Source organism: Cyprinodon variegatus, unplaced genomic scaffold (genome assembly GCF_000732505.1).
Source record: "Cyprinodon variegatus isolate N-32 unplaced genomic scaffold, C_variegatus-1.0 Scaffold760, whole genome shotgun sequence".
NCBI classification, from domain to species: Eukaryota; Metazoa; Chordata; class Actinopteri; order Cyprinodontiformes; family Cyprinodontidae; genus Cyprinodon; species Cyprinodon variegatus.
In genome coordinates this window covers 179,197-204,338 of record NW_015151213.1, presented here as the reverse complement: position 1 = coordinate 204,338, position 25,142 = coordinate 179,197, and the positions used below count along the sequence as shown (strand labels likewise).

Genomic DNA, 25,142 nt, shown 5'->3' with positions numbered 1-25,142 from the left:
ATGTTTAAATATTATTCTATAGTTTTGATATAATTGTTGACCTTAGTGGGTTGTCAGCCATTTAACAATCGATTATTAAATTAGTTGAGGTTTATTTCAATAATCATGGTTAATCTAATCAATTGTTTCAGCCCTAATGTATTTTGCAGCTAATTATATTTTAATTACAGTTTTCCATGCTAAGGGATTTTTTATTTTCGGTAAAATAAAACCAACGTCTTCAAGTCACAAATACAATTTTTGAATTTAAACAACCTAAAATTGAATTAATATTTCCCATCATTCAGAGCAGAGCTGAAGGGGGTTCTTTGGTTCTGTAGCCGATGTAGGATGAAACATTTCCCTGTGTCTATAACACGCCGTTTCTGTGCCCCATAAAAACATGTCCTCCCCTCATTAATTATGACCCCTGTTGAATACCACATTCGGTGTCCTGTTCTGCTTGTTCACCTGATGCATCCTATCAGATACTGTTCTGGTGCATTGTGGGTAATATGTAACTGTGCATGGAGAACACTTACTTCAGACTGACAGCTTTTAAAACTTGAGTGACAGTAAAACAGAAGGTGTCCATGTCTGTGACGATAACAAACAAACAGCCGCCCCAAAGCTTCTCCTGACTTCCCTGAAAAACAAAACACAACCAGGACACTGAAATAAAACATCACCTCTTTAAAGGGGAAAACAAATGTGACTTAAACATTAGCAGCTGGGTTGACAGAGCTATTTAGGCTCTGATATGTTAAACATGTGCAGAACGCATTAGTGGGTGTGTATTAGGTACATACAGGGACTTTATCCAAGGATTCCTGAACAGTTTTCCAGAGGGCCCAGGCTCGCTCACACACCAGGTCTGAAATATGGAGGCTTCTGCACAGACTCACAAACCTGGCATCCTTCTCTCTGTGCCTAAAGATGCAGAAAAGGAGTCAGAGCAGCTGACAGCAGCATCCCCTCCCAGGGTAACACTGCTATTTAGAAATCAAACACATTTTCCTGCTTTATGACAGCTTCATACTTCACTAGCTGCCAGTTAATATCCTGGTTTATGGTTTATTTTATGTTCCAGGCTGTAAACTCCCCGGTTTTACTTTAAAAGCAGGCCTTGCTGTTCAAATGTGCTAACTAATTTGTCCAGCAGCTCCTAAGTCAAGCTAACGGGAATTAAATCATCAGTTCATGATTTAAATACATGGTGGCGTGTTCATGGAGATGGGTGGTAAAATGATGCAATTTTTTATTTCCGTATAACTGGTCTTACTTTTTCTCAGATAACTCTGGGCTATCCTGCTTGTCTGGAGAAGAAGCGCTGTCAGCGGTGGGCTTCGGCTCCTTCCTTTGGTTCACTCCGAAAAGGCGCTTTTTAGGCGGCATTTCTTAATAGTCTCTTATTACCTGAAGAGTTGATCAAATAAATAAAACTTAGGTAATTTTATGGGGTCAAAGCAAAGCTCGGGGAAATTTAAAACCCACTGGGCAAGTTCTGTGACAACAATACAGAAAACTCAAATCTACTTCCTGAAACAGATTTAAAGTGTGCTTGTTTTACGAGCCCCTGTCCACCGTATGAGGGGCGGTGATCATATCCTCAGCTCTTCAGGCTCTCAATTTCAAGAAAATATTAAAATAGGTACCATTTTTAACCATAATACATAATATTTAGCCCACTATGGTAGATTTTATCGTTATAAATATCTTAGAAATTATCTCAAAATGTTAATTCACCCTAGCTCCCCTGATGACGCTGACCTGATTGAGATGACAAGAGATGAAAAATCAAACGTACCCAGACGGGGGTAAGAAAAACGCGGGAAAACGAAATACGCAACATCCGCTTGTTTGCGTTTGTCCCGCCACGAGGGTTGAAAACGGAATGGGTGTTTGTTGCTTCCAAACCTTTGTTTTGGGGGATTTTTGGGAAAACGTGTCTCCACTATCCGTCAGAAATTTAACTGGTTTTGAAAGGCGGGTATTCTAAGCTTATTGCTTCGTCTATATAGGAAACACTTATCGGAATGTTTTTTTTTTTTTAATTTATTGATCTTGCAAACGTGCATTGTCAGTTAGGTATATTTAGAATTAAGAATAGAAAATCTCTTTGTTATTGTGTAAAATAAATAAATATATTGTGTCTGAAATTGAAGTTACTCGTTATTTTAGAACGTGAAAAAATGTCTTTAGAATATTTTTTGAACATTCTTATATTGATGGGAGATATATATATATATATATATATATATATATATATATGTATGTATATATATGCAAGTGTGTGTACATATATGTATGTATACAGTCATGGCCAAAAGTATTGAGAATGACACAAATATATTTTCACATGATCTGCTGCCCTCTGGTTTTCAGGTGTGAATGTCAGAAGTTGTCATCACATACAGAGATACAATTGCAATCACAAGCTTTTAATGACAGAATGTGTTAATGCAGCAGGTCAGACCCCTCTTCTTCAGGACCTCCATAATTCTCCCTGGCAATGCTCTCAATCAACTTCTGGACCAAATCCTGACTGATAGCAGTCCATTCTTGCATAATCAATTCTTCCATTTTGTCAGAATTCCTAGGTCTTCGTTTGTCCACCCGTCTCTTGATGATTGACCACCAGTTTTCAATGGGATTTAGATCAGGGGAGTTTCCAGGCCATGGACCTAAAATCTCTATGTTTTGTTCCCTGATATTACCTTTGCTTTATGGCAAGGTGCTCCATCATGCTGGAAAAGCCATTGTTCATCACCAAACTGCTCTTGGACGCTTGGGAGAAGTTGCTCTCGGAGGACATTCTGGTACCATTCTTTATTCATGGCTGTGTTTTTAGGTCAGACTGTGAGAGAGCCGACTCCCTTGGCTGAGAAGCAACCCCACACATGAATGGTTTCAGGATGCTTTACAATTGGCATGAGACAAGACTGGTGGTAGCGCTCACCTCGTCTTCTCCGAACAAGCTGTTTTCCAGATGTCCCAAACAATCAGGAAGGGGATTCATCAAAGAAAATGTCTTTACTCCAGTCCTCAGCAGTCCACTCCCTGTACCTTTTGCAGAATATCAGTCTGTCCCTGATGTTTTTCCTGGAGAGAAGTGGCTTCTTTGCTGCCCTTCTTAAGCACAAGCCATGCTCCAAGAGTCTCCGCCCCACAGTGCGTGCAGATGCACTAACACCTGCCTGCTGCCATTCCTGAGCAAGCTCTGCACTGCTGGTAGTCCAGTGCTGAAACACTTTTAAGAGTGTTTCAGCATCGGTCCTGGTGCTTGCTGGTCTTTTTTGGGCGCCCTGCAGCCTTTTTTGGCAACAAAGAAACCTCTCTCCTTGAAGTTCTTAATGATGCGCTATTGTTGACTGAGGTGCAATCATTCTTGCTGTGATTCTCTTTCCTGTTGGGTCATTTTTGTGCAGTGCAATGATGACTGCAGTTGTTTCTTTAGAGATAACAATGGTTCACAGAAGAGAAACAATGATGCCAAGCACCAGCCTCTTTTTAAAGTGTNATAAGTAAAAAACGAAATGAAAAAATAAGTTAGTGGCTGCGTCCCATAATACGCCGTGCCAGCCAGGACTAAAGCCGTGTCATGTGCCAACGAGCCACCGGAACTGCTGCAAAGCTGCCACTGTCACGAATTGAGCTCGGCCCTGCTGTTGTGCCACTAAGCAGCCCCTTTTCCACTACACCTGTAAGTTCTAATTCTGATTTCGATAAAACTGATTATTTTCATTACAAATAAGTCAAAAATGTGTAACATTTCTAAATTATGGATGACCATTGACAAAATCTTCCAAATAACAACTTTGGTTTATATTTAGTAGGCATGTATTTTAGGGCTGCAACTTAAGATTATCTTGAAAATTGATTAATCTGCTTATAATTTTTTTGCTTAATTGATTAATAATCAGATAGCCAAAGGTTGCTTAAAGAAGATTTTTTAACGAAATTTAAAAAGGTGAAACTAAAACTTTTCCACTTGATGAGTCTGGATAGAGCAGATTATTTGTTTGTTTTTTAATCTTAAATGCAATATGTTTAAATATTATTCTATAGTTTTGATATAATTGTTGACCTTAGTGGGTTGTCAGCCATTTAACAATCGATTATTAAATTAGTTGAGGTTTATTTCAATAATCATGGTTAATCTAATCAATTGTTTCAGCCCTAATGTATTTTGCAGCTAATTATATTTTAATTACAGTTTTCCATGCTAAGGGATTTTTTATTTTCGGTAAAATAAAACCAACGTCTTCAAGTCACAAATACAATTTTTGAATTTAAACAACCTAAAATTGAATTAATATTTCCCATCATTCAGAGCAGAGCTGAAGGGGGTTCTTTGGTTCTGTAGCCGATGTAGGATGAAACATTTCCCTGTGTCTATAACACGCCGTTTCTGTGCCCCATAAAAACATGTCCTCCCCTCATTAATTATGACCCCTGTTGAATACCACATTCGGTGTCCTGTTCTGCTTGTTCACCTGATGCATCCTATCAGATACTGTTCTGGTGCATTGTGGGTAATATGTAACTGTGCATGGAGAACACTTACTTCAGACTGACAGCTTTTAAAACTTGAGTGACAGTAAAACAGAAGGTGTCCATGTCTGTGACGATAACAAACAAACAGCCGCCCCAAAGCTTCTCCTGACTTCCCTGAAAAACAAAACACAACCAGGACACTGAAATAAAACATCACCTCTTTAAAGGGGAAAACAAATGTGACTTAAACATTAGCAGCTGGGTTGACAGAGCTATTTAGGCTCTGATATGTTAAACATGTGCAGAACGCATTAGTGGGTGTGTATTAGGTACATACAGGGACTTTATCCAAGGATTCCTGAACAGTTTTCCAGAGGGCCCAGGCTCGCTCACACACCAGGTCTGAAATATGGAGGCTTCTGCATAGACTCACAAACCTGGCATCCTTCTCTCTGTGCCTAAAGATGCAGAAAAGGAGTCAGAGCAGCTGACAGCAGCATCCCCTCCCAGGGTAACACTGCTATTTAGAAATCAAACACATTTTCCTGCTTTATGACAGCTTCATACTTCACTAGCTGCCAGTTAATATCCTGGTTTATGGTTTATTTTATGTTCCAGGCTGTAAACTCCCCGGTTTTACTTTAAAAGCAGGCCTTGCTGTTCAAATGTGCTAACTAATTTGTCCAGCAGCTCCTAAGTCAAGCTAACGGGAATTAAATCATCAGTTCATGATTTAAATACATGGTGGCGTGTTCATGGAGATGGGTGGTAAAATGATGCCATTTTTTATTTCCGTATAACTGGTCTTACTTTTTCTCAGATAACTCTGGGCTATCCTGCTTGTCTGGAGAAGAAGCGCTGTCAGCGGTGGGCTTCGGCTCCTTCCTTTGGTTCACTCCGAAAAGGCGCTTTTTAGGCGGCATTTCTTAATAGTCTCTTATTACCTGAAGAGTTGATCAAATAAATAAAACTTAGGTAATTTTATGGGGTCAAAGCAAAGCTCGGGGAAATTTAAAACCCACTGGGCAAGTTCTGTGACAACAATACAGAAAACTCAAATCTACTTCCTGAAACAGATTTAAAGTGTGCTTGTTTTACGAGCCCCTGTCCACCGTATGAGGGGCGGTGATCATATCCTCAGCTCTTCAGGCTCTCAATTTCAAGAAAATATTAAAATAGGTACCATTTTTAACCATAATACATAATATTTAGCCCACTATGGTAGATTTTATCGTTATAAATATCTTAGAAATTATCTCAAAATGTTAATTCACCCTAGCTCCCCTGATGACGCTGACCTGATTGAGATGACAAGAGATGAAAAATCAAACGTACCCAGACGGGGGTAAGAAAAACGCGGGAAAACGAAATACGCAACATCCGCTTGTTTGCGTTTGTCCCGCCACGAGGGTTGAAAACGGAATGGGTGTTTGTTGCTTCCAAACCTTTGTTTTGGGGGATTTTTGGGAAAACGTGTCTCCACTATCCGTCAGAAATTTAACTGGTTTTGAAAGGCGGGTATTCTAAGCTTATTGCTTCGTCTATATAGGAAACACTTATCGGAATGTTTTTTTTTTTTTAATTTATTGATCTTGCAAACGTGCATTGTCAGTTAGGTATATTTAGAATTAAGAATAGAAAATCTCTTTGTTATTGTGTAAAATAAATAAATATATTGTGTCTGAAATTGAAGTTACTCGTTATTTTAGAACGTGAAAAAATGTCTTTAGAATATTTTTTGAACATTCTTATATTGATGGGAGATATATATATATATATATATATATATATATATATATGTATGTATATATATGCAAGTGTGTGTACATATATGTATGTATACAGTCATGGCCAAAAGTATTGAGAATGACACAAATATATTTTCACATGATCTGCTGCCCTCTGGTTTTCAGGTATGAATGTCAGATGTTGTCATCACATACAGAGATACAATTGCAATCACAAGCTTTTAATGACAGAATGTGTTAATGCAGCAGGTCAGACCCCTCTTCTTCAGGACCTCTATAATTCTCCCTGGCATGCTCTCAATCTACTTCTGGACCAAATATTGACCGCAGTCCATTCTTGCATAATCAATTCTTGCATTTTGTCAGAATTCCTAGGTCTTCGTTTGTCCACCCGTCTCTTGATGATTGACCACAAGTTTTCAATGGGATTTAGATCAGGGGAGTTTCCAGGCCATGGACCTAAAATCTCTTATGTTTTGTTCCCTGAGCCAGTTAGATATCACCTTTGCTTTATGGCAAGGTGCTCCATCATGTTGTTCATCACCAAACTTCTCTTGGACGGTTGGGAGAAGTTGCTCTCGGAGGACATCCTGGTACCATTATTTATTCATGGCTGTTTTTTTAGGTAAGACTGAGAGAGCCGACTCCCTTGGCTGAGAAGCGACCCCAGACATGAATGGTTTCAGGATGCTTTACAGTTGGCATGAGACAAGACTGGTGGTAGCGCTCACCTCATCTTCTCCGAACAAGCTGTTTTCCAGATGTCCCAAACAATCAGGAAGGGGATTCATCAGAGAAAAAGACTTTACTCCAGTCCTCAGCAGTCCACTCCCTGTACCTTTTGCAGAATATCAGTCTGTCCCTGATGTTTTTCCTGGAGAGAAGTGGCTTCTTTGCTTCCCTCCTTAAGAACAGGCTTTGCTCCAAGAGTCTCCGCCTCACAGTGCGTGCAGATGCACTCGCACCTGCCTGCTGCCATTCCTGAGCAAGCTCTGCACTGCTGGTAGCCCGATGCTGAAACACTTTTAAGAGACTGTCCTGGCGCTTGCTGGTCTTTCTTGGGCGCCCTGCAGCCTTTTTGGCAACAATGGAACCTCTCTCCTTGAAGTTCTTGATGTTGCAATAGATTGTTGACTGAGGTGCAATCTGAGGTGCAATCTTTCTAGCTGTGATTCTCTTTCCTGTTGGGTCATTTTTTGTGCAGTACAATGATGACTGCAGTTGTTTCTTTAGAGATAACAATGGTTCACAGAAGAGAAACAATGATGCCAAGCACCAGCCTCTTTTTAAAGTGTTCAGTGGTGTCATTCTTACTTAATCATGACAGATTGATCTCCAGCCCTGTCCTCATCACCACCCACACCTGTGTTAATGGAGCAATCACTGACACAGTGTTAGCTGGTCCTTTTAAGGCAGGGCTGCAATGATGTTGAAAGGTGTTTTGGGGGATAAAGTTCATTTTCTAGGCAAATATTGACCTCTGCAATTTATTGCTGTTACGCTGATCACTCTCTGGAGTATATGCAAATTACTGTTATACAAACTGAAGCAGTATACATACACACACACACACATATATATATATATATATGTATGTATGTATATATATATATAGTCACAGTCTCACTCACTTTTTCATCTGAAAATATATTTTCATCTGACATTGTAAGTCTCAGACGTTAGAACCCAAACATGCAGTGAAGTTGTCGCTTCTGTTACACTTTGATTGAACCAGATATTCAGTAGTTTGTTAGTGCTGCCCTCTTGTGGTAAAACCTGTGTATGCGTGAGATTGTTGATATGTATTTTTCTTATATAAAAGATCCAAATGTGAAGGCAAATGAATATAATAAAATATTTGAAATTGTACATGTTATCAATGAGCAGAGTCTGTATAACGGATAAATAATAATAAAAAAAAGACAAAAAAAAACATGAGATCAGATTTTGAAAATCCTTCAGAAACAAAAAAAAAATAACATTGCAGTGGAAAAATAGATTTTGTTGTCTTAATTTTTGAATTAAAAAAACAGCAAAAAGTAATTACAGTGAGTAAACATCATACACAATCTTTAACTGTTAACTTTTAATATTCAATTTTCAACTAATGTACTGACAGATGAATGTATATGGAGAGAATTTCACAGATTTTGTTTTAATAATTAGTTGTGTCACATTTAATGTTTTTATCGAATTCTGTTTTTCCATTTTTATTTTATAGATTTTATGTTTTCAGATGTCCTTTTCAATTTAATTCTTACAGAAATTGGTACTTTATTTTCAGATTGAGTTTAACATTCTTGTCAAATCACGTTTCACTATGATCTTTAAAAAAATGCAATTTGTGAAATTAAATCTGAAGAACAAACAAAAACTAGAAATAAAAAAATATATATAATAATGTATAATAAAAAAAAATATTATTACAGCCGTTTCCACTTGAATCACGTATCAATTACCAGATATAACGAGCATATCTAACATAAATGTAGGTTTTGACTTCAGCAAGTGTTTTTTTTTTTGTATTATTGTTGGCATGGTACCATTTAATGAGTAAAACACATGCTAATCACCCGCCCACATTACAGCTCCTCACCAATCAGCATCACCTATACATTCATGCAGCTCCTTGCTGCTGCTGCCTGCAGTAAAAATCCCTCCCCACTGCAGAGGCTCCTCATTTGTGAAAAGTTGCTTTAATTAATCAGGTGAAGCTGATGCCTCATCAACTACACAAATAGACTAAAAGGTTAGTGCTTCATCAGTGCACGTTTGTCCAGTTAAAATGATCATTTGTAGATATGAAAAAATAAAATAAAGTTCATGTGTGGGGGGTAAGCTGAAAAGTTTTACAATTTAGAAATAAAGAAATGTTGAAACACAAATTTTTGAAAAAGCAACAGTGTAATAGTTTTTAGATTGTTTAACAAGGCAGCATACTATACAGCTTTCAAGGTGCTCTCTTAGAACAAACCCCACCTCCAGGCACACAGGGTCAAAAGTGCAACTAGTTTGGTAAACAAAAATGGAAGGTTCATGTTCATTTTGTCACAAAAAAAAAAAAAAATGAAAATAAATAAACCCCTTTCTTTACTGATACCAAAAGACTTGGCAACACCACTACAGTTCCACCAACATGTCACCATTACTACCGTACATAAATGCATTAAGGCCAATCCTGCAAATAAACGCCAATACATTATTTTTCTACATTTTACAGACAGTTTTTAACTTTTAGGATTAAACATAGTATTAAATCTATGTCCTGCATCCCATCAACTTTGACCCGCTTCCTGGTTCCTTCTGAAGGAAAAGAGTTGCAGCATGATCCTGCCACTGCCGTGTTTCACAGTGGGGGTGGTGTGTCCCAGAAGATGAGCAGTGCTAGTTTTCCTCCACACATATAGTGTTTGTATGTCGGACAATGTTAAAAATAAAATAAATATATAAGTTGCCAGCAAAAATTAACTTTCATAAGAAACTTCTTTAATACTTAATTTAACAAATCATCTGATGTATTTATCCTTAAAATACTTTTTATTCCGTTTAAATAAGAAGGTTGGTTAAAATATGTCGATGATGAAAGGGTTTGTGGGGAATACCATTTAGTCGGATATAAATATCAATTCCTTCATGTCCTTCCATGGAGGGGGCTTCATGATGATATTGTTTTTTTTTTTGTTTTGTTTTTTAAATCAGCAAGTTCATTATACAAGACGGTCAACTTAACCTCTGTATGCTGGCATCAATCCAAGGCAGGTTCTTTAAAAACAACATTTATACATACATACACGGTAGAATAAATAAATCTATTATTCCACACTGGCCAGCAGGACACCAGATCCAACAGCCACCAGATCCTTGCTGGGGCGAGTAAAAAAACAAAAAGAAAAATCTGTCTCTTAAATAAATGTCCAACCCTGCCGTCTCCTTATGCATCGCTTCCCATTTCCCAGGTCATGGCTGTAAAATCCATGTCTGTGAGCGTGACGGTGTAAGGAGCCTCCATTTGCTCGGGCTCCACCTGCTCCTCGCTAATCGCTGCGCGGTTTGAGTTGTTTACCCTCCAGGAGTTCAGAGGTCGGATTGATTTTTTGAAGCGCTGCGGAGAAGAAGTCAGAGGCACACCGATTATTATTAATAAATTAGGATATCCAAAGTTTTTTATGACAGCAGGACATAAGTTTTCACATTTTCTTGTGTTAAAACCCCAAACCGTTGGGATCTAAAGTGACTGATGAATATGCTGTATAATGACTAAATGGAAGAATAATTATCACTGGGCATTTAAAAGTACAGCAATGCATAAAAACCTAACAAAAATTAGACTAAAAGACATACAAAAACACATGCAAAGAGGAAATGCTGCAAAAAAAAAAGTGCAAAACGTGCTGTAAATAAATAAATGATGCTAAAACAAAGGATAGATACTGTAAGAGGCAAAAAAAGGACAGTAAAGAGAAGCTATAGTGCAGCTTTGGATAACAGAGGTGCTACAGACCACTAGAGGGAGATGATCAATACTAATATTAAGGGGAGGGATTTATCATTAGGAAATACTAGGCAGTTGCCTAGGGCCTCAAGTTCCTGGGAGCCCCATAAAACTCTGTTGACATGTATGGTAAATACAACTACTCCTTATTTGTGCACATTAATTATGCTTTTGATAAAAATCCTTTCGCTAAAATGCCATCAGAATGCTTCTCCACCCAATTAGATCAGTCCATATACATGCTCAGAAAGGTCCAAACAGACAGCAGCAAACCATTTGAAAACAAATGATGCAAACAGCAGGCTTTGGGAACTTAGCGCTTTTGTAGCTATATTTAGCGACTTTTTAGACAACTCTAGTACTTTTATATCAATAAGGCATCTAGTGCCAAAGATAGCGACTTTTTTTCTGCTAGTGGAGACTTTGGTAACAACATGTAAAAGCACCAAACTCTGCTCTCCAGAGCAAGTAGATTCGTAGCCCAACCTCCTGCTCTTCTCTATCTTTTCTGCTGTCATGATTCATGCAGCTATTATTTCATACAAATGAAAAATGGAGAACAGATGAGCAGATCATTGCTTGTCTACAGTGAAAAGAAGGAGTGTGTTATTTAATTTTGCCATTTTGGAAACACAGGAAGGAGCAACCAGCTAATTGAGCTTAGTGCTCGCAAAAATTCTTTAATTCCTTTTGAGACAGCATAAATAGTCAGCTGAGTACAAAACATAGAGAGGAAAACAAAAAGAAAAGGGACAAGAAGAGAGGGACAAAACGTAGAACAACAATTGTATGTCTATTCTATTAAAAAGCTGTATCTGTATAATGGGCGTGTTTTATGTGTTGTCTTCTCAATTCAGAGGGCCCCCTGCCATTGTTTGCCCAGGGCCCCAAATTTCATAAATCCGCCCCTGTGTATATAGGTCTAAGTTTTGGGTCCATCTGAATCCATCAGATTTTATTGTTATCAAATTTGACTTAAAGAAAATTAGCAGATTAGCAAATTAGGACTAAAGCTTGGTTTATACTCGCTGCTAAAAGTGACCAGTAATCCGGACACCTCAAACCAGACCACAAGCGCAGCCTCAACGCTGGGTTCGCACCTCTGAATTTCGAGTTCCAAATGGTAGGCTATAAATTTGTTCTCCACAAACAAGTTTGCCTTTACTGACATCAAATTGTGTAGAAGGTCAAAGTCCGAAAAGTCACAAATTTTGCAACAGTCACTAAGCTGGCAAGAGTGCATGCTTTGAACTGTGTTTCAAAAATCATGGAGATAAGAGAGTTAGCTGCCCTGCCAGCATAGCCAGAGACATAAGCATAGCATGGCNTTGGGATCTAAAGTGACTGATGCATATGCTGTATAATGACTAAATGGAAGAATAATGATCACTGGGCGTTAAAAAGTACAACAATGCATAAACATCTAACAAAAGTTAGACTAAAATACATTAAAAAAAGAGCTGCAAAGAGGAAATGCTGCAAAAAAAAAAAAAGCAGCAAAGTGCAAACAACTGTAAATACATAAATGATGCTAAAACAAAGGATAAATACAGTAAGAGGCAAAAAAAAAGAAAAAGAAAAGTACAATAAAGAGAAGCTACGGTGCAGCTTTGGTTAACAGAGGTGCTACAGACCACTAGAGGGAGATGATGCATGAAAAGTCAGCTGAGTACAAAACATAGAGAGGAAAACAAAAAGAAAAGGGACAAGAAGAGGTGGGCAATACGTAGAACAACAATTGTATGTCTATTCTATTAACACTTCTGTATCTGTATAATAGGCGTGTTTTATGTGTTGTCTTCTCAATTCAGAGGGCCCCCTGCCTGTGTTTGCCCAGGGCCCCAAATTTCCTAAATCCGCCCCTGTGTATATAGGACTAAGTTTTGGGTCCATCTGAATCCATCAGATTTTATTGTTATCAAATTTGACTTAAAGAAAATTAGCAGAGTCACAGTTGATGAAGTTATGTATGAATTCTAAGAAGGTAGGGATCTATCTTAGTGCGACAGTAAAAAAAGAAATCATGTTAAATATTGTATTTATATCTCTCAGCAGTGGAAGTTTTGCGCATTTGGGACCTATTTTAAGTAGGAAAACAGAAGAATTGTTCTTCTTTCAGACTAAAGCTTGGTTTATACTCGCTGCCAAAAGTGACCAGTAATCCGAACACCTCAAACCAGACCCCAAGCGCAGCCTCAACGCTAGGTCCGCACCTCTGAATTTCGAGTTCCAAATGGGAGGCTATAAATTTGTTCTCCACAAACAGGTTTGCTTTTACTGACATCAAATGGTGCAGAAGGTCAAAGTCCGAAAAGTCACAAATTTTGCAACAGTCACTAAGCTGGCAAGAGTGCATGCTTTGAACTGTGTTTCAAGAATCATGGAGATAAGAGAGTTAGCTGCCCTGCCAGCATAGCCAGAGACATAAGCATAGCATGGCCGTTGTGCAAGGATACATCTATAGTGTCACATTTTGGAAAGGTCAGCGGTTCAAGAAACCCCATATTGCCAGGGGAGCAGTGTGGGATTAAGGGTTAAGGGACCCAGAGTGGCAGTCTGTGGGAGTGGGGCTTGAACTCAGAACCTCTGGATTCCAAGCACAATGCACTAACCACTAAGCCGCCACTTCCCCTTCCAACACATGGCTGCCTGTATTCCAAAAAACAAAACAGATTTAATCTCAACATATTCTTCCACCTGAGCAGCGGATGACTGCAGCTCTTACAGAAAAACCTTGGGCTCCTTGGCTGCTCCTCTGATTAACAAAGCTGGCATTAATCATTCCATATTGGCCAATAGCATTCAATCCAAACAAAATACACTGACTTTAGTGGCTGTCGTGTGACTAAATGTGTAAAAGTTGAATGTTTGCAAGCCTCTGTAACTCGACCTCAGTATAAAGGTTCCAATGAGGCAATACTTACTTCTTTTAGACTCCCGGTTTCCCTGCTGATGGCCACAATGGCCCAAATGGGGATCTGCAAACAGCAGGTCGCACCCATGCACACACCTAAACCTTTGCCCCACCGCGGATAAACGTACGAGCCGTACTGGAGGGGTGTGTTGTACATCTCTAAGAAAATGTAGATCAGGATGAACTGTGGCGAGACACAGGGAGAAAAAAGCTGGATTAGGATTCCAGAACAAATGGCAACTGAAACCACTTTAGATTGTTTAGTAGGTTTAGATCCTTTAATTATTTCTTTTCCATCTCAGTCCTTTACTCAGTGTTTGAGCTCTGATCAAATTACCTTTTCACACATCGTAAGAAAGAGCTGAAATAGTGAGAATGATCTCATACGGGTTGGGGTTTTTCTTTTTTAAACTATTGTGAGAAACAGGAAGTGACATCAGACATTTTTTGGCTCACCAGAAGGAGAAAAGGTGTGCAGAAAACCCAACAGGCTTTGAAGTAAATCAGCACTTTGCTGCACCAAGGAGGGCAGTGGCAGATCATGTCAATGATGTCCTGACAGAACTGATTGACTCCTGATTAAAAAAAAAAGAAAAATGCAAAAAAAACAAAAGTGTAGTGAACAGACATTTATGAGAGACTGGATATCGGAGACTAACTGAAAGTGGTACGGTGGAATGATGGGATTAGTAAAGGAAAGATGTGTGAGGTTAAAGAATGTGAGGTGGGATACCATAGAAGAAGGAGATGCCAATGCACATGAATAGGGTGATGATGATGAGGCCAAAACTGGTGCTGAAGGAATCAATGAGAGTGAACCAGTATATCCCGCCCTATGGAGACACACACAGCGAAGGGGGGGGGGGTTTAATGTGGAACAAATAACAATGGTTTGCAGATGTGGTATAAAATCTCTGAAACCTTAAGGTTATTTTCATTTTTACAATAAAAACTCTAAGTAATTTTTTCTTTAAATAAGGGCATTTTTTTTCTTGAAGTGAGCAGGTAAGTGAGACACTTTGCCAATGGAATAAAACGATTTATATCTAAAATAAGAGAAACAACTGCACTTTCTTATTTCAAGTGAATAATAAATAATTATCTTATTTCAGGGCAAAACAAACTCATTCCATTCCAAATCATCGTATTTACCTGCTTAAGGGTAAATATGCTTATTTTAAGAATTGTTTACTCATTTTAATATCTTTTTTTTTCCCACTCTCTGCATTTAATCCATCCCCTTGGGGAGCAGTGGGCTGCTATTGTGCAGCGCCAGAGGAGCAGTGTGGCGGTCTGTGGGAGTGGTTTTCAAACTCAGAACCTCAGGATTCTAAGCTCTATGCTGAAACCACTAGGCCACCAATCCCCGGCAGGTTTTGCAGTGTGGGTTTGCATCTACCTGCTTTGCACCTCTATGGTTTGTGTCTTTTTTTTTGTTCTTTACAGAATATCTCAGTCAGAGTCAGTTAATATGAACACACCTTCTCTTTAGTCATATTAGAAGCTACTTTTATAAAATAACACTTAGAATATATAAGAATAGGCTTATATTTACTTTACTTTATTTCTACAAAATCATATTCTCTTCTCTGAGGCTTTCCTGTGGAATGAGAAGTGAAGATGCGTTTCTATTGGTCAGCTGACCGTTAGCAACGTTTGTATTGGTCAATGTGAGAGTTTGTTAAGAGAATGTGATCTGAGAAACGCAATTTGAAAAAATGCAATTCATAAAACTCTATCTGAAAAACAGGGTTTTGAAAAAAGAAAATAAAAAATCTAGAAAAATAAATAAATATTTGAAATACCAAATCTGCAAAAAAAGGAGAGTTTTGAAAAAAAAAAATTTAAATAAAAAAATAAAACTATGAATAAAAACATTTTAATTCCAAAATCTGAGAAAAAAAGCAAAGTTCCCTTAAAAAATGTTTTTTTTGTTTTTTTTTATCTCAATGTTTATCAAAGTTTCATTTCTGGATTGCAGTTTGTTCAAATTTCCATTTTACATCCTTTGCTTCCAACATCAGTGGAACAAAATTTACTCCATATTAAATGTTTCACTCAGTGAACTGATTTACTAAATTAATTTTTTAATAACGCTCTAATTTATTGAATTGCTCTATTTATTTTGAATCTGGCCACCGTTTCCAAGGTGGAAAGTTACTTGTTACATTTACTGTTGAATAAGTCCAATATGTGAGCACTTTGTACTGTTTTGAGTAGTTTTAAAAAAAACTGGGCATAAGTAGGATTTGATTCAAGATTATCCACTTAGTCACATTTAAAAATCAAATCCCTTAATGAGTTAAAAAACAAAAAAAAGCAAAAACACTGAAAGCATTGCTAGTGATCCATTGTGTGCTTCAGAGCGATCAGATACCGATATGGAGGGGGGACAATCAGACATTACAGGAAGCAAACTCCGCTAAAGTATGATTCACATTTCAACATTGGGAAAGAAAGAAACTGAGAAAACAAGCCCGTGGCCATATTTAAAACACCAGATTAAGTTTTAGCATATAAAAAGGAAAAAGCTTTATAATGAAATCAATAACTTGACATCAAACCTAAACGAGGAGGCAAAGAAAGAGCAATTTTTAAGTTCATGTTTCTTGTTAGAAAGTGGTGTCTGACTTGCAAATCGGCATTTGTTGTGTTTTTTTTTACATGATAGCTGGACGTAACCCAAAGCTAAAAAAAGTACCAACAGTGCTAACTGGGGGGTGTCCAATAGCGCTAACTGGGGGGCATGTAAACATTGGATGTAGGAGCACGTTGGTGGACTATCTAGTTGATATTCACCACTATGAACATGTAAACATGCCTAAACCTAAACCTACAATGCAGCGTAAGAGTTGATTCCTTCCCATTATCATGGCAACCCCAACCCCCATACATAATCCAGACATGTTCAGTTGAAAAAGCTTCCTGGATGGGAGGCAAAACATCTTCAAACTTAGAAGCAAAGTCCAGCGGATGACTTTTTTGGAACGCCTAAACCATGTTCAACTTTATAGAAGCTGTTGAGGATGATCTGCATCATAATCATGCCTAACACCTACAAAATACTGATGATTTCATTTGTTGAGCTGCTTTATGTTTCAGTAATATTTTCATTTATAACAAAAGTCCTTTAAGTTAAAAACTGTTTCAGACCAATATGTGGTTTTTGTAAAAAAAAAAAGCTCAAGAGCGAATTTCTTCAGCACACAAAAAGATAACTTTGACAGAAAATAAAATTTTAATTACGTATTTTTTTTACTTTTATTTGATTATTATTTTACTTTGGTCAATAACATCTACATTGGAAAAAAATATCAGAGTAACTGTAGTTTCATTTAAGTATATTATCTTTGTACTCTTTCCATCTCTGACAAACTCTCAGTATTACTTTTGGCATGGACTTTGACTAGGCCATTCTAACCAGATATGTTTTAATTCAAACCATTGCATTGTAGTTTTGACTGTTTGTTAAGGGAGGCTGTCCTGTCAAGATGTAAAACTCTCCTCCCACTGCAAAAAAAAAGCTGGCCCACAGCATAATGCTGCCGCTGCCACTTTTTAAAGTAGCGATTATGTGTCATTGTTGCTATAATATATAGACCTAAAACAGGAAGTGAGGAAGTGTATCCACCAATATTCCCTTACAATGAATTAAGATAAAAACAAAGGCATGCCACACTTTTAAGATTTTGTGTATAACCTATTTTCAACATTCTCTACATACTTTATAATGACAATTTTTTTGTTTTTGTATAATAAAATCCCTGTGTAAAATCCACTTGTGTGTTGCATAAGTGCTTCCCTGTGCAAGGCACTGTACAGATGGAAACAAATTCACGTTATTCCCAAACAGACTCACATCCGTCACCAGCAGGAGGCCCATCAGGTAGAAGACAAAACACAGCGTGCCCAAAAACAAGGCCTTATGGAAGGTGTTCCTTCTGAGGTTGGGGAACTCATCCAATACGGCTGTGGTGATGCCCTCCATGTTGCCAAACTGTGAGGAGACAAGGGGGGGTGGGGGCTGTGTGTGTCAACCACTGATCAACAGATTCATCATATTCCTGCAGTTTTTTACCCCATTTACTCTACCCTCTGAAAACCGATGTGACTGGGCATAAAGTACCTCGGGTCAAGGACTTTGACACGGTCTCTGAATCTCTCCGTCTCAGCTTCATAGACGGGAATGATGCCGTTACCATGTAATGCGCAATGGCAGCTGTGATTTGTTTATGGCACGGAGAAGTTTTCTCATACTGGGTGAAGTGTGCCAACGACTCTGTTATCTTCAGCTGGATGTGGTTTTTGTTTTTGCAACCTCTTCCCACTGTTTCCCACATCTTGCTTTACCTTGCATTTTTGGATCCTTTTGTATTCTTTTTCATGGTTCGTCTTTTGGTGATAGAAGAGGTTTATTGTGTTTTGCCGTTGGATGAGGGAACAGTCTTGTAGCATTGCAAACGAGCGTTGTCTACTCCATGTTGGCTTTTTTTTAATCCAAATGTAACCAAATCACAGATGTACCCCCTCTTTTTGGTAAAAGTGCTTCATCTTGGGCTGCCTGCGTAGCTGTCACTGTTTGACTCACACGCGGGTTTGTCTCAAACCCGCGTGTGAGTCAAAAGCTGTGAAGCAGCATCATCTTGTAAAACCACAAGACAGTGCTCTTTTGTGGAGTAAAAAAAATATAAATCTTGTTTATAACTTATATAAGCTTTGTTAAAGCTACATTAGGGGTGGAACGGTTCACAAAATCCATGGTTCGGTTCACGGTTTCGTGGTCACGGTTTTCGGTTCGGTTCGGTATATGTTTATTGTCACACCGAAAAATAAAAACATTAATAAAAATTTATGAAAAAATAAAAATTTATGAAATTAATGAAAAAATCCCCAAAAACTAATGAATTATAATTATTTGTAATGATCCATGGAAACCATAGATCATTTCCACATGCTTTGCTGCTTTGAATTGAATCATCTCGCGCATGCGCTCTATGATCTCCAATGAACTCAGAGCGGAGCGGACGGGAGCCTCAGTGGAGGCTGTATGCTTTGCTTTGAGCAGCCGGTCTGGAGCGGAGCGCTGACGGAGTATGTGGGATTTCGGGGTTAGCATGACATGTTGGTCGTGTTGCTGTTAGCATAAACATAACGTGTTGCACAACGCTTGCACACTGTTGCACTTTTATCCACAACTTTCTTTCCGGCGTCATCGTAGGTCACTCTAAATGCAAAGCGGTCCCATACAGCAGACCTATAAAGTGCTGCTGGCGCGTCTTCCAACTCCTGTTCTTTCCCACTCGCCATACCCACACAATTCTCCACAACAACTGATTTTTTTTCTGCTACGCTGCTTCGCTTCTTCTCCTTGCTTACTACTGGTGGTTGGCTTTGGTCGCAGTACTGCCACCTTCTGCTCTGGAGTGTAATCGCTTCGCCTATGAGAAAAAGGAGCAGCGCATGAACCGAACGCAACACACGCGAACCGAACCGAGACAGTCGAACCGAGCGGTTCAGATGGTTTTCATAAACCGTTCCATCCCTAGGCTACATGACTACACTAATACGTTCCTGATAGTCTTCCTCAAGAAATATTTGCTTGAATATGAGATTAAATGGTGTTAGAAATTATAGAAACGATAGAATAGAATTAGCACGATAGACACTTTTCTATCGCCTGTACAATATGTATTGTCTTATCGCCCAGCCCTAGTGGAAATCGTGTGGCACGGTAGGGAAGTTAGTACTTTTATGAATGTCTGAAATTTCCTGATTACGGAGGCTGAATGTAAGGAGATGATGCTGTCTGCTCATGTGCTCTTAGTTATCTGAGAACCGAGCCAGAACTGAACCGCGCCGAGCCCTACTGATGAACTAGGACCAGTTTAGCACGGTTTGGTTGTGTCTGACCCGGTCCAGTTCAGTTGTGCATGTCATTTACACTCAGCAGTTACCTCGGTTACCGTGCTCGGACTGATTTTGACACAGTTTCAAAAGGGTAGTGTAAATGGGGTTTTTGTCTAATTCGCCTTACCAGAGTATCGACCCCAAGCATGAATAGCATGAGGAAGAACATGATAGACCAAAAAACAGAGCCTGGTAGGAGAGCGAGCGCTTCTGGATAAGCAACAAAAGCCAGTCCAGGACCTGAAGACAACAAAGGATCATGTTTAGGATTTCTACTGACGGCCTTTACTGGCTGCAACCCAAAAGATGCGGACAGAGAGAAGCCTGGAAGCTACCTGTGTCTGCCACCTTTCCAACAGGCACTCCCTTCCTCCACGCCATGTGACCCAGGATGGAGAATATAGCAAATCCTGCAAAGAAGCTGGTGCTGCAGTTTCCAACTGTGATAACGATGGTGTCCCTGAAATCAGAGAAAATTTTCATCTGAACATCATCTTCAGACTTGACTGTATGAGACACAATGGTGCAGCAGCCCTACCTGATGACGTTGTTGTCGAACTTATTGTAAGACGCCATAGAAAGCAGCCCTCCAACCCCTATGCCTAAAGAGTAGAAGATCTGAGAGGCGGCATCGTTCCACACCTGTAATGTTTAAGGAAAAACTGGGTTTAGATTATGGAGAAATTAAATACAAGTTTTATTTTAAAGTCTCTCAAGCCCAGAGGTTGGCTCATGCAGAGAGAAGTTGTGAGGTAGATTGTGCAGTTTGACACAGCTGCTTCAAGTAGAGTGTTTTTTTCAGGATCTGCTTGTCTCACTGCTGCGTTTAATATATTGATGACATGATTGATAAAAGTGTATCTCCTCTTGGCCAGTAGGTGGCGCACTCACATTCTCCTGCTCTGGTTCTGTAGTGCCAAAAAGCTAGTTAGCAGTTCTGCTAACAGTAAGGCTGTGTCTGAACATTCGCCCTAAACACTATATAGTGGTTACACCATTTTAGATGATTGTCCGAACATCTAGTGGATGAAAAAGTAGTGGACTCGAAATTTCCCACAATGCACTATGAAAAGGTGCATTGTTGGAACTCAAGGGATTTTATGTGGCGGCGACAAATTACAAAAATGACGCAGGTACTGTGCAGGGAGGCGGGGTCAAGCCGGGTATACATGATATTTTCAATTATTGTACTCAGCTACAGCTCAAACTTTATAGTGAAACCTCAGGGTTTAAAAGTTCACAGCTCACAATGTATGTTCTCACAATGTGCAGCCCTACGCTCTGCATGTCCAAAAACCACACGTCGGACTCAGTGCCGAGAGATGGCGCTGGTCAGACTCGTCAATCTGGAAGAAGAAGGTTCTCGTCAATCTGCGCAGAGCGAGGTTCTGGTAAATCGGTTCGTAGCTTTGCTTCACAGCTGGATTAACCCATGAAGACCTTACGATGGCCGACTGAATTTTAAACATATTTGATTTTCTCCCAACTTTATGAGTCGTGATCGCAAAGTGAAAAGTAAAATTTTGAACGACTATATAAGACAATAAAAGGCTGAAAAAAACCTCCCAAAAAACATGAATTTGAGTTTTTAGATGTCCAAAGATTATTTACAGGCTTTATGTATAGCACATTAACAGACCAAAACCACAAAGTGCTTCACAATACAGTTTAAAAACACCAGAGAATACACGATATAAAAGGCCAAGACAATAGGTAAGGGGTGTAAGACTGAAGGGTCTTTTTTTTAACCAAACCATGACTGTAAAGTCAAGTACAAAGTGTTTTTTTTACGGCTCTAGTGGCTCCTTTTTTTAAACAATAGGCTGACGGGAAAGGGAGTATGAGAGAGAGGAAGAGAGGAATGCTACAAAGGACTACACGTTGGATTTGAACCCAGATCGGCCACCGAACATGGGTCGTTTCCACCAACCACTGCTACACCGAAGCACACCCAGTACAAAGTTATAGTAATAAACAAATAAGCTACTGCCAATTAAAGTAAACCAGACAAATCAGTTCCTGTTGTGTAAAATTTATACAAAAAAAGCCCATAAAAATAAACACAGAAAAACATTTAGAATACTGGTTTATTTGAAAAAGAAACGGATAGATTAATTGATTAATAAAATAATTGATAGGTGCAGCCCTCGTAATATCACAAAATTTAACAATGTTGACAGAAAACAGGGACGTATGCTCTGGCGTACCTGTGCGTTAGCTAAACGGCTCCAGTCTGGTGTGAGGTAGAAAGCGACGCCCTGAAGAGAACCTTCCAGTGTGGCACCTCGGATGATCAAAACAATGAGGACAAAGTATGGGAAGGTAGCTGTTACATAAACCACCTAAAGAACACAGACAGACATTAGACTGAGACAATGTGTCGGCAGGAGGAGCACAGTAGGTTTGATGGAACAGTAGTGTTTTTTTTTATTTAATATGGAGTAAAACACAGCAGCAGCTCACCTTCCCAGAGCTGCGGATGCCTTTCAGCATGCAGAGGAAGATGATGATCCAGGCAGCCAAGAGGCACAGTGCCAGGGGCCAACGCACAGGGCCCGGGTCATGAAGGCCCTCACTGTTCACGACACCCAGAACTTTCTCACTGCAAACGAGCAGAATAGATTTATGAGCTTTAAAATAAAGAATACAAGGAACCTCATTCTTTATTGATGACATAATGAGAGGATTGTGGCATCAAAAAGAAAACAGCCTGCTCTAAAATATTAATGGAAATAATATTTAGTACTTCCAATCATAGTTAAAAAAGAGGATATGGATCAAATTCGTATTCCCAGAAACAAATCTATCTTTACAGCATCCTTTAAAATATCAGCACTTATGTTTAAAAAAAAGCTTTGAACAAATTTCAATTTTGATTTAATGCAGAAGCAAAATATCACAATAATAATAAAAAAATAATAATAACTTTGATTTAAACAGATTTCTGTGTTCTTTTGGATCAGACTTTTCAAATCCTCCATTAGCCAATAGTATGACACCCAATATTTCTGCTAACATTTTGGGGCAGAATTGTGAATGTTATTAAGTTTTCTTAGAGAATATGTGGCTTCCTTTATATTTTGGTTTAGTTATATTGAAAGGTGAAATAACATTTACACTGACAAGTATCCACATTGATGCAAACAAAACACTCACTTCCAGAAAATTTCTGTTGGGCTGTGCCGTCCTTCCATGGAGCTATTGCCAACGGTGCCATTACTGCAGATCAGAGCGTTGCTCAGGGCATCACACGACCAGGGCAGGGGGCTCTGGAAAGAGCTGCCCAGGTAGTAAAATGTCCACGCTATGATCACATTATAGTAGAGGCACACCAACGTGGACACACACAGCATCCCGATTCCAATGCCTGCATAAAAAGACACGGTGGTGTAAGGATCATATGACAAACCAATAGTACACTATTATGTAAAATCAATTTGATGCATTGCATGTAAAATGTCCAGGGCATTTTTTTGGAACCTGCCAATCCTCCAAATGCAGGTAACTTTTGTGATTGGGTGAGACTGTCAATATACCTGCCATGTTGGTGGGCAGCCTGAAAGGCAACACACATCAATGAGCACATGTTGTTGACCAATCACGTAGTCTATTGTTTTTAAGCAAGCCATGCTTTTTTGTTGGATTTTTTAAATGAAATGTGGGAAAATATGGCTCCTGTTTCACCGTTATAACACTTAAACCCGTTATTAAGGTGAAGCAACTTCCATTTCCAAGCTGTCTTTTAATGCAACATGAGCATACACATGCAAGGGCAGAAGTTGGACACAGACATGATACATGAGTATGTTTAGAAAAACAGCAGAAAGATGCACAGTTTATTTCTAAACGTTGGTTGTCTGCAAATTATACTTGTTAGTAAAATGATGATAAGGTAAGACATGGTGCAGCCAAGGACAGAAACAGCCTAACATGATTTGGGCATTGATTGCCTTGCATAGCTTGAACAATTCAGTTACCTTTATGATAAATACTTATGTTTGAAACATTTTTATAAAAAGCTCATGCTTTTTTTATTTCCGATTAAATGTATATATTTAACTTTAAACCAGCAAAGCTGTGAGGTGCTCAACATTAGCATTAGCAATATGATGTGTTTGCTAAGGTGGCAAACTAAAGTTAGTGAGAAACAGGAACATTTCCTGGATTCTAAACTAGATCTGCTTTGTCGATAAAAGTCAGTTTAGCAGGTTTTCTTATTTTCATTATCGGCAATTTAAGTATTTATTTTTTGGTGAGTAAGGCTAGAACTACCAACACATTCTCTCAGAGTGCATACACACCTTTATTAAAACGTAATGTTTCTGTAGTGTAAAAAAAACAGACTATGATGAATCATTTTAAACCAAAGAGATCTGATTTTTATCCAGAACAGCTCAATTAAAAACAAATAAATCTTTAAAAGAAGAAAACAGAAAAGAGATTATCTGCAAGAGTGTGCATAAAACGTTACAAAAAAAACATAGTTAAAGCAGCATTCTATTAAATTTTATTTTACTTTTGTAAAATTTTACCTGGATCCTACATCTAAACATATCAATTACAAGTCAATTCTAGCTTATTTAGGGTTTCCCCAAACACATCAGAATAAAAGAAACATAGCCTTGTACATTGCATCCTCATAGATGTTCCTAGATGTTTCTTTAAAAAAACTGGTCTTCTTTTTGGACACACTGGTGGTGAAAAAAAACATATTCAATTTTCTTGCAAACCACTGAACATTAAAGACCAAACACCTTGTGGGATTGTGATCCATATGTTCTACTTAAGGTTCATAAAACAAGAAACGTGTCTTCTACAAGGCTTTGGAAGATTTCAAGCAGGTGTGGACGGTTTCTTTGTACTCTAACAAAGAAGTTCTCTGTTATAGCACAGCTTCTTATTCCAGATATAAAAAGCATAGAGACAGTTGCTGTTTTTTTGTCATGAAGTGCAAAACCATGACCGGCTAGAAATTCCTGAAGCATTTTCTGCATCGCCTCCTGCTTCACGGTAGCCCATCTGACCAGTTTCACTCCTATTTTTTCATCTTTTCACATTGACTGCCTTCCTTGTGTTGTGTTCCTAAACTAAACTTTTTACAACAAGAGCATTTTGATCTTTTGCAACATATTTTCAGACAGTAGCTTTTTCTAATGGATGGAAAAGAACAACATGTACGAAAATCCTGTTTGACTTGCTTAACTGAGATGTGCTGTTAAAAAAGCCTGATGCTATATTTGAACAAAAAGGTTCCTCAATGACAAACTAGCTTCAGGATGTGCACATTTATTCAACCATTACAGAAGATTAGAGGCAGGCTGATACTTTGGGATGAAACTTGCAGGAGTTCTTTTCTTGTATCTGCATCAGCCAATGCATGCATGCATTCACCTATTCATTAGTGTATCCTACAGCCATGCCTTTACATCATGTGAGGTGCATCCATCCGGCCTCCTTCCATTTGCCATCCGTTTTTAACCTTTTGTTTGATTTCCCAACAAATTTTTATATTTTGTTTCAATTGAGACTAGTGTAAAGTTTTAGCCTGACGTAGTCTGACTCAATTCTAGTCAGAATATGAGTCTGATACTGCTCCATAGAGCTG

General features: G+C 38.6%; 2 protein-coding genes across 3 annotated transcripts in view; both read right to left on the bottom strand.

Moving 5' to 3' along the window:
• rb1 (retinoblastoma 1) overlaps positions 1-5,541 on the bottom strand; it is a 49,935-nt gene extending 44,394 nt beyond the window's left edge. The window contains exons 1-3 of one of the 2 annotated variants that reach the window (XM_015395774.1): positions 5,287-5,541; positions 4,814-4,934; positions 4,547-4,650 (exon numbers count right to left, since the gene is read on the bottom strand). In XM_015395774.1, coding sequence (XP_015251260.1) covers positions 4,547-4,650; positions 4,814-4,934; positions 5,287-5,399 — 338 coding nt within the window. In that variant the 5' untranslated portion in view covers positions 5,400-5,541. Of the gene's footprint in view, positions 1-521; positions 626-788; positions 910-1,261; positions 1,516-4,546; positions 4,651-4,813; positions 4,935-5,286 lie in introns of those variants that run through there. The other variant, XM_015395773.1, reaches the window with a different exon arrangement.
• A 4,584-nt stretch (positions 5,542-10,125) lies between these two features.
• Positions 10,126-25,142, bottom strand: part of LOC107098229 (sodium-dependent proline transporter-like) — a 22,815-nt gene continuing 7,798 nt past the window's right edge. Inside the window, exons 4-14 of the mRNA XM_015395758.1 lie at positions 22,694-22,904; positions 22,001-22,139; positions 21,745-21,879; positions 20,076-20,179; positions 19,873-19,997; positions 19,665-19,777; positions 17,490-17,627; positions 14,364-14,463; positions 14,087-14,205; positions 13,641-13,814; positions 10,126-10,326 (exon numbers count right to left, since the gene is read on the bottom strand). Coding sequence (XP_015251244.1) covers positions 10,156-10,326; positions 13,641-13,814; positions 14,087-14,205; positions 14,364-14,463; positions 17,490-17,627; positions 19,665-19,777; positions 19,873-19,997; positions 20,076-20,179; positions 21,745-21,879; positions 22,001-22,139; positions 22,694-22,904 — 1,529 coding nt within the window. The 3' untranslated portion in view covers positions 10,126-10,155. The remainder of the gene's footprint in view (positions 10,327-13,640; positions 13,815-14,086; positions 14,206-14,363; positions 14,464-17,489; positions 17,628-19,664; positions 19,778-19,872; positions 19,998-20,075; positions 20,180-21,744; positions 21,880-22,000; positions 22,140-22,693; positions 22,905-25,142) is intronic.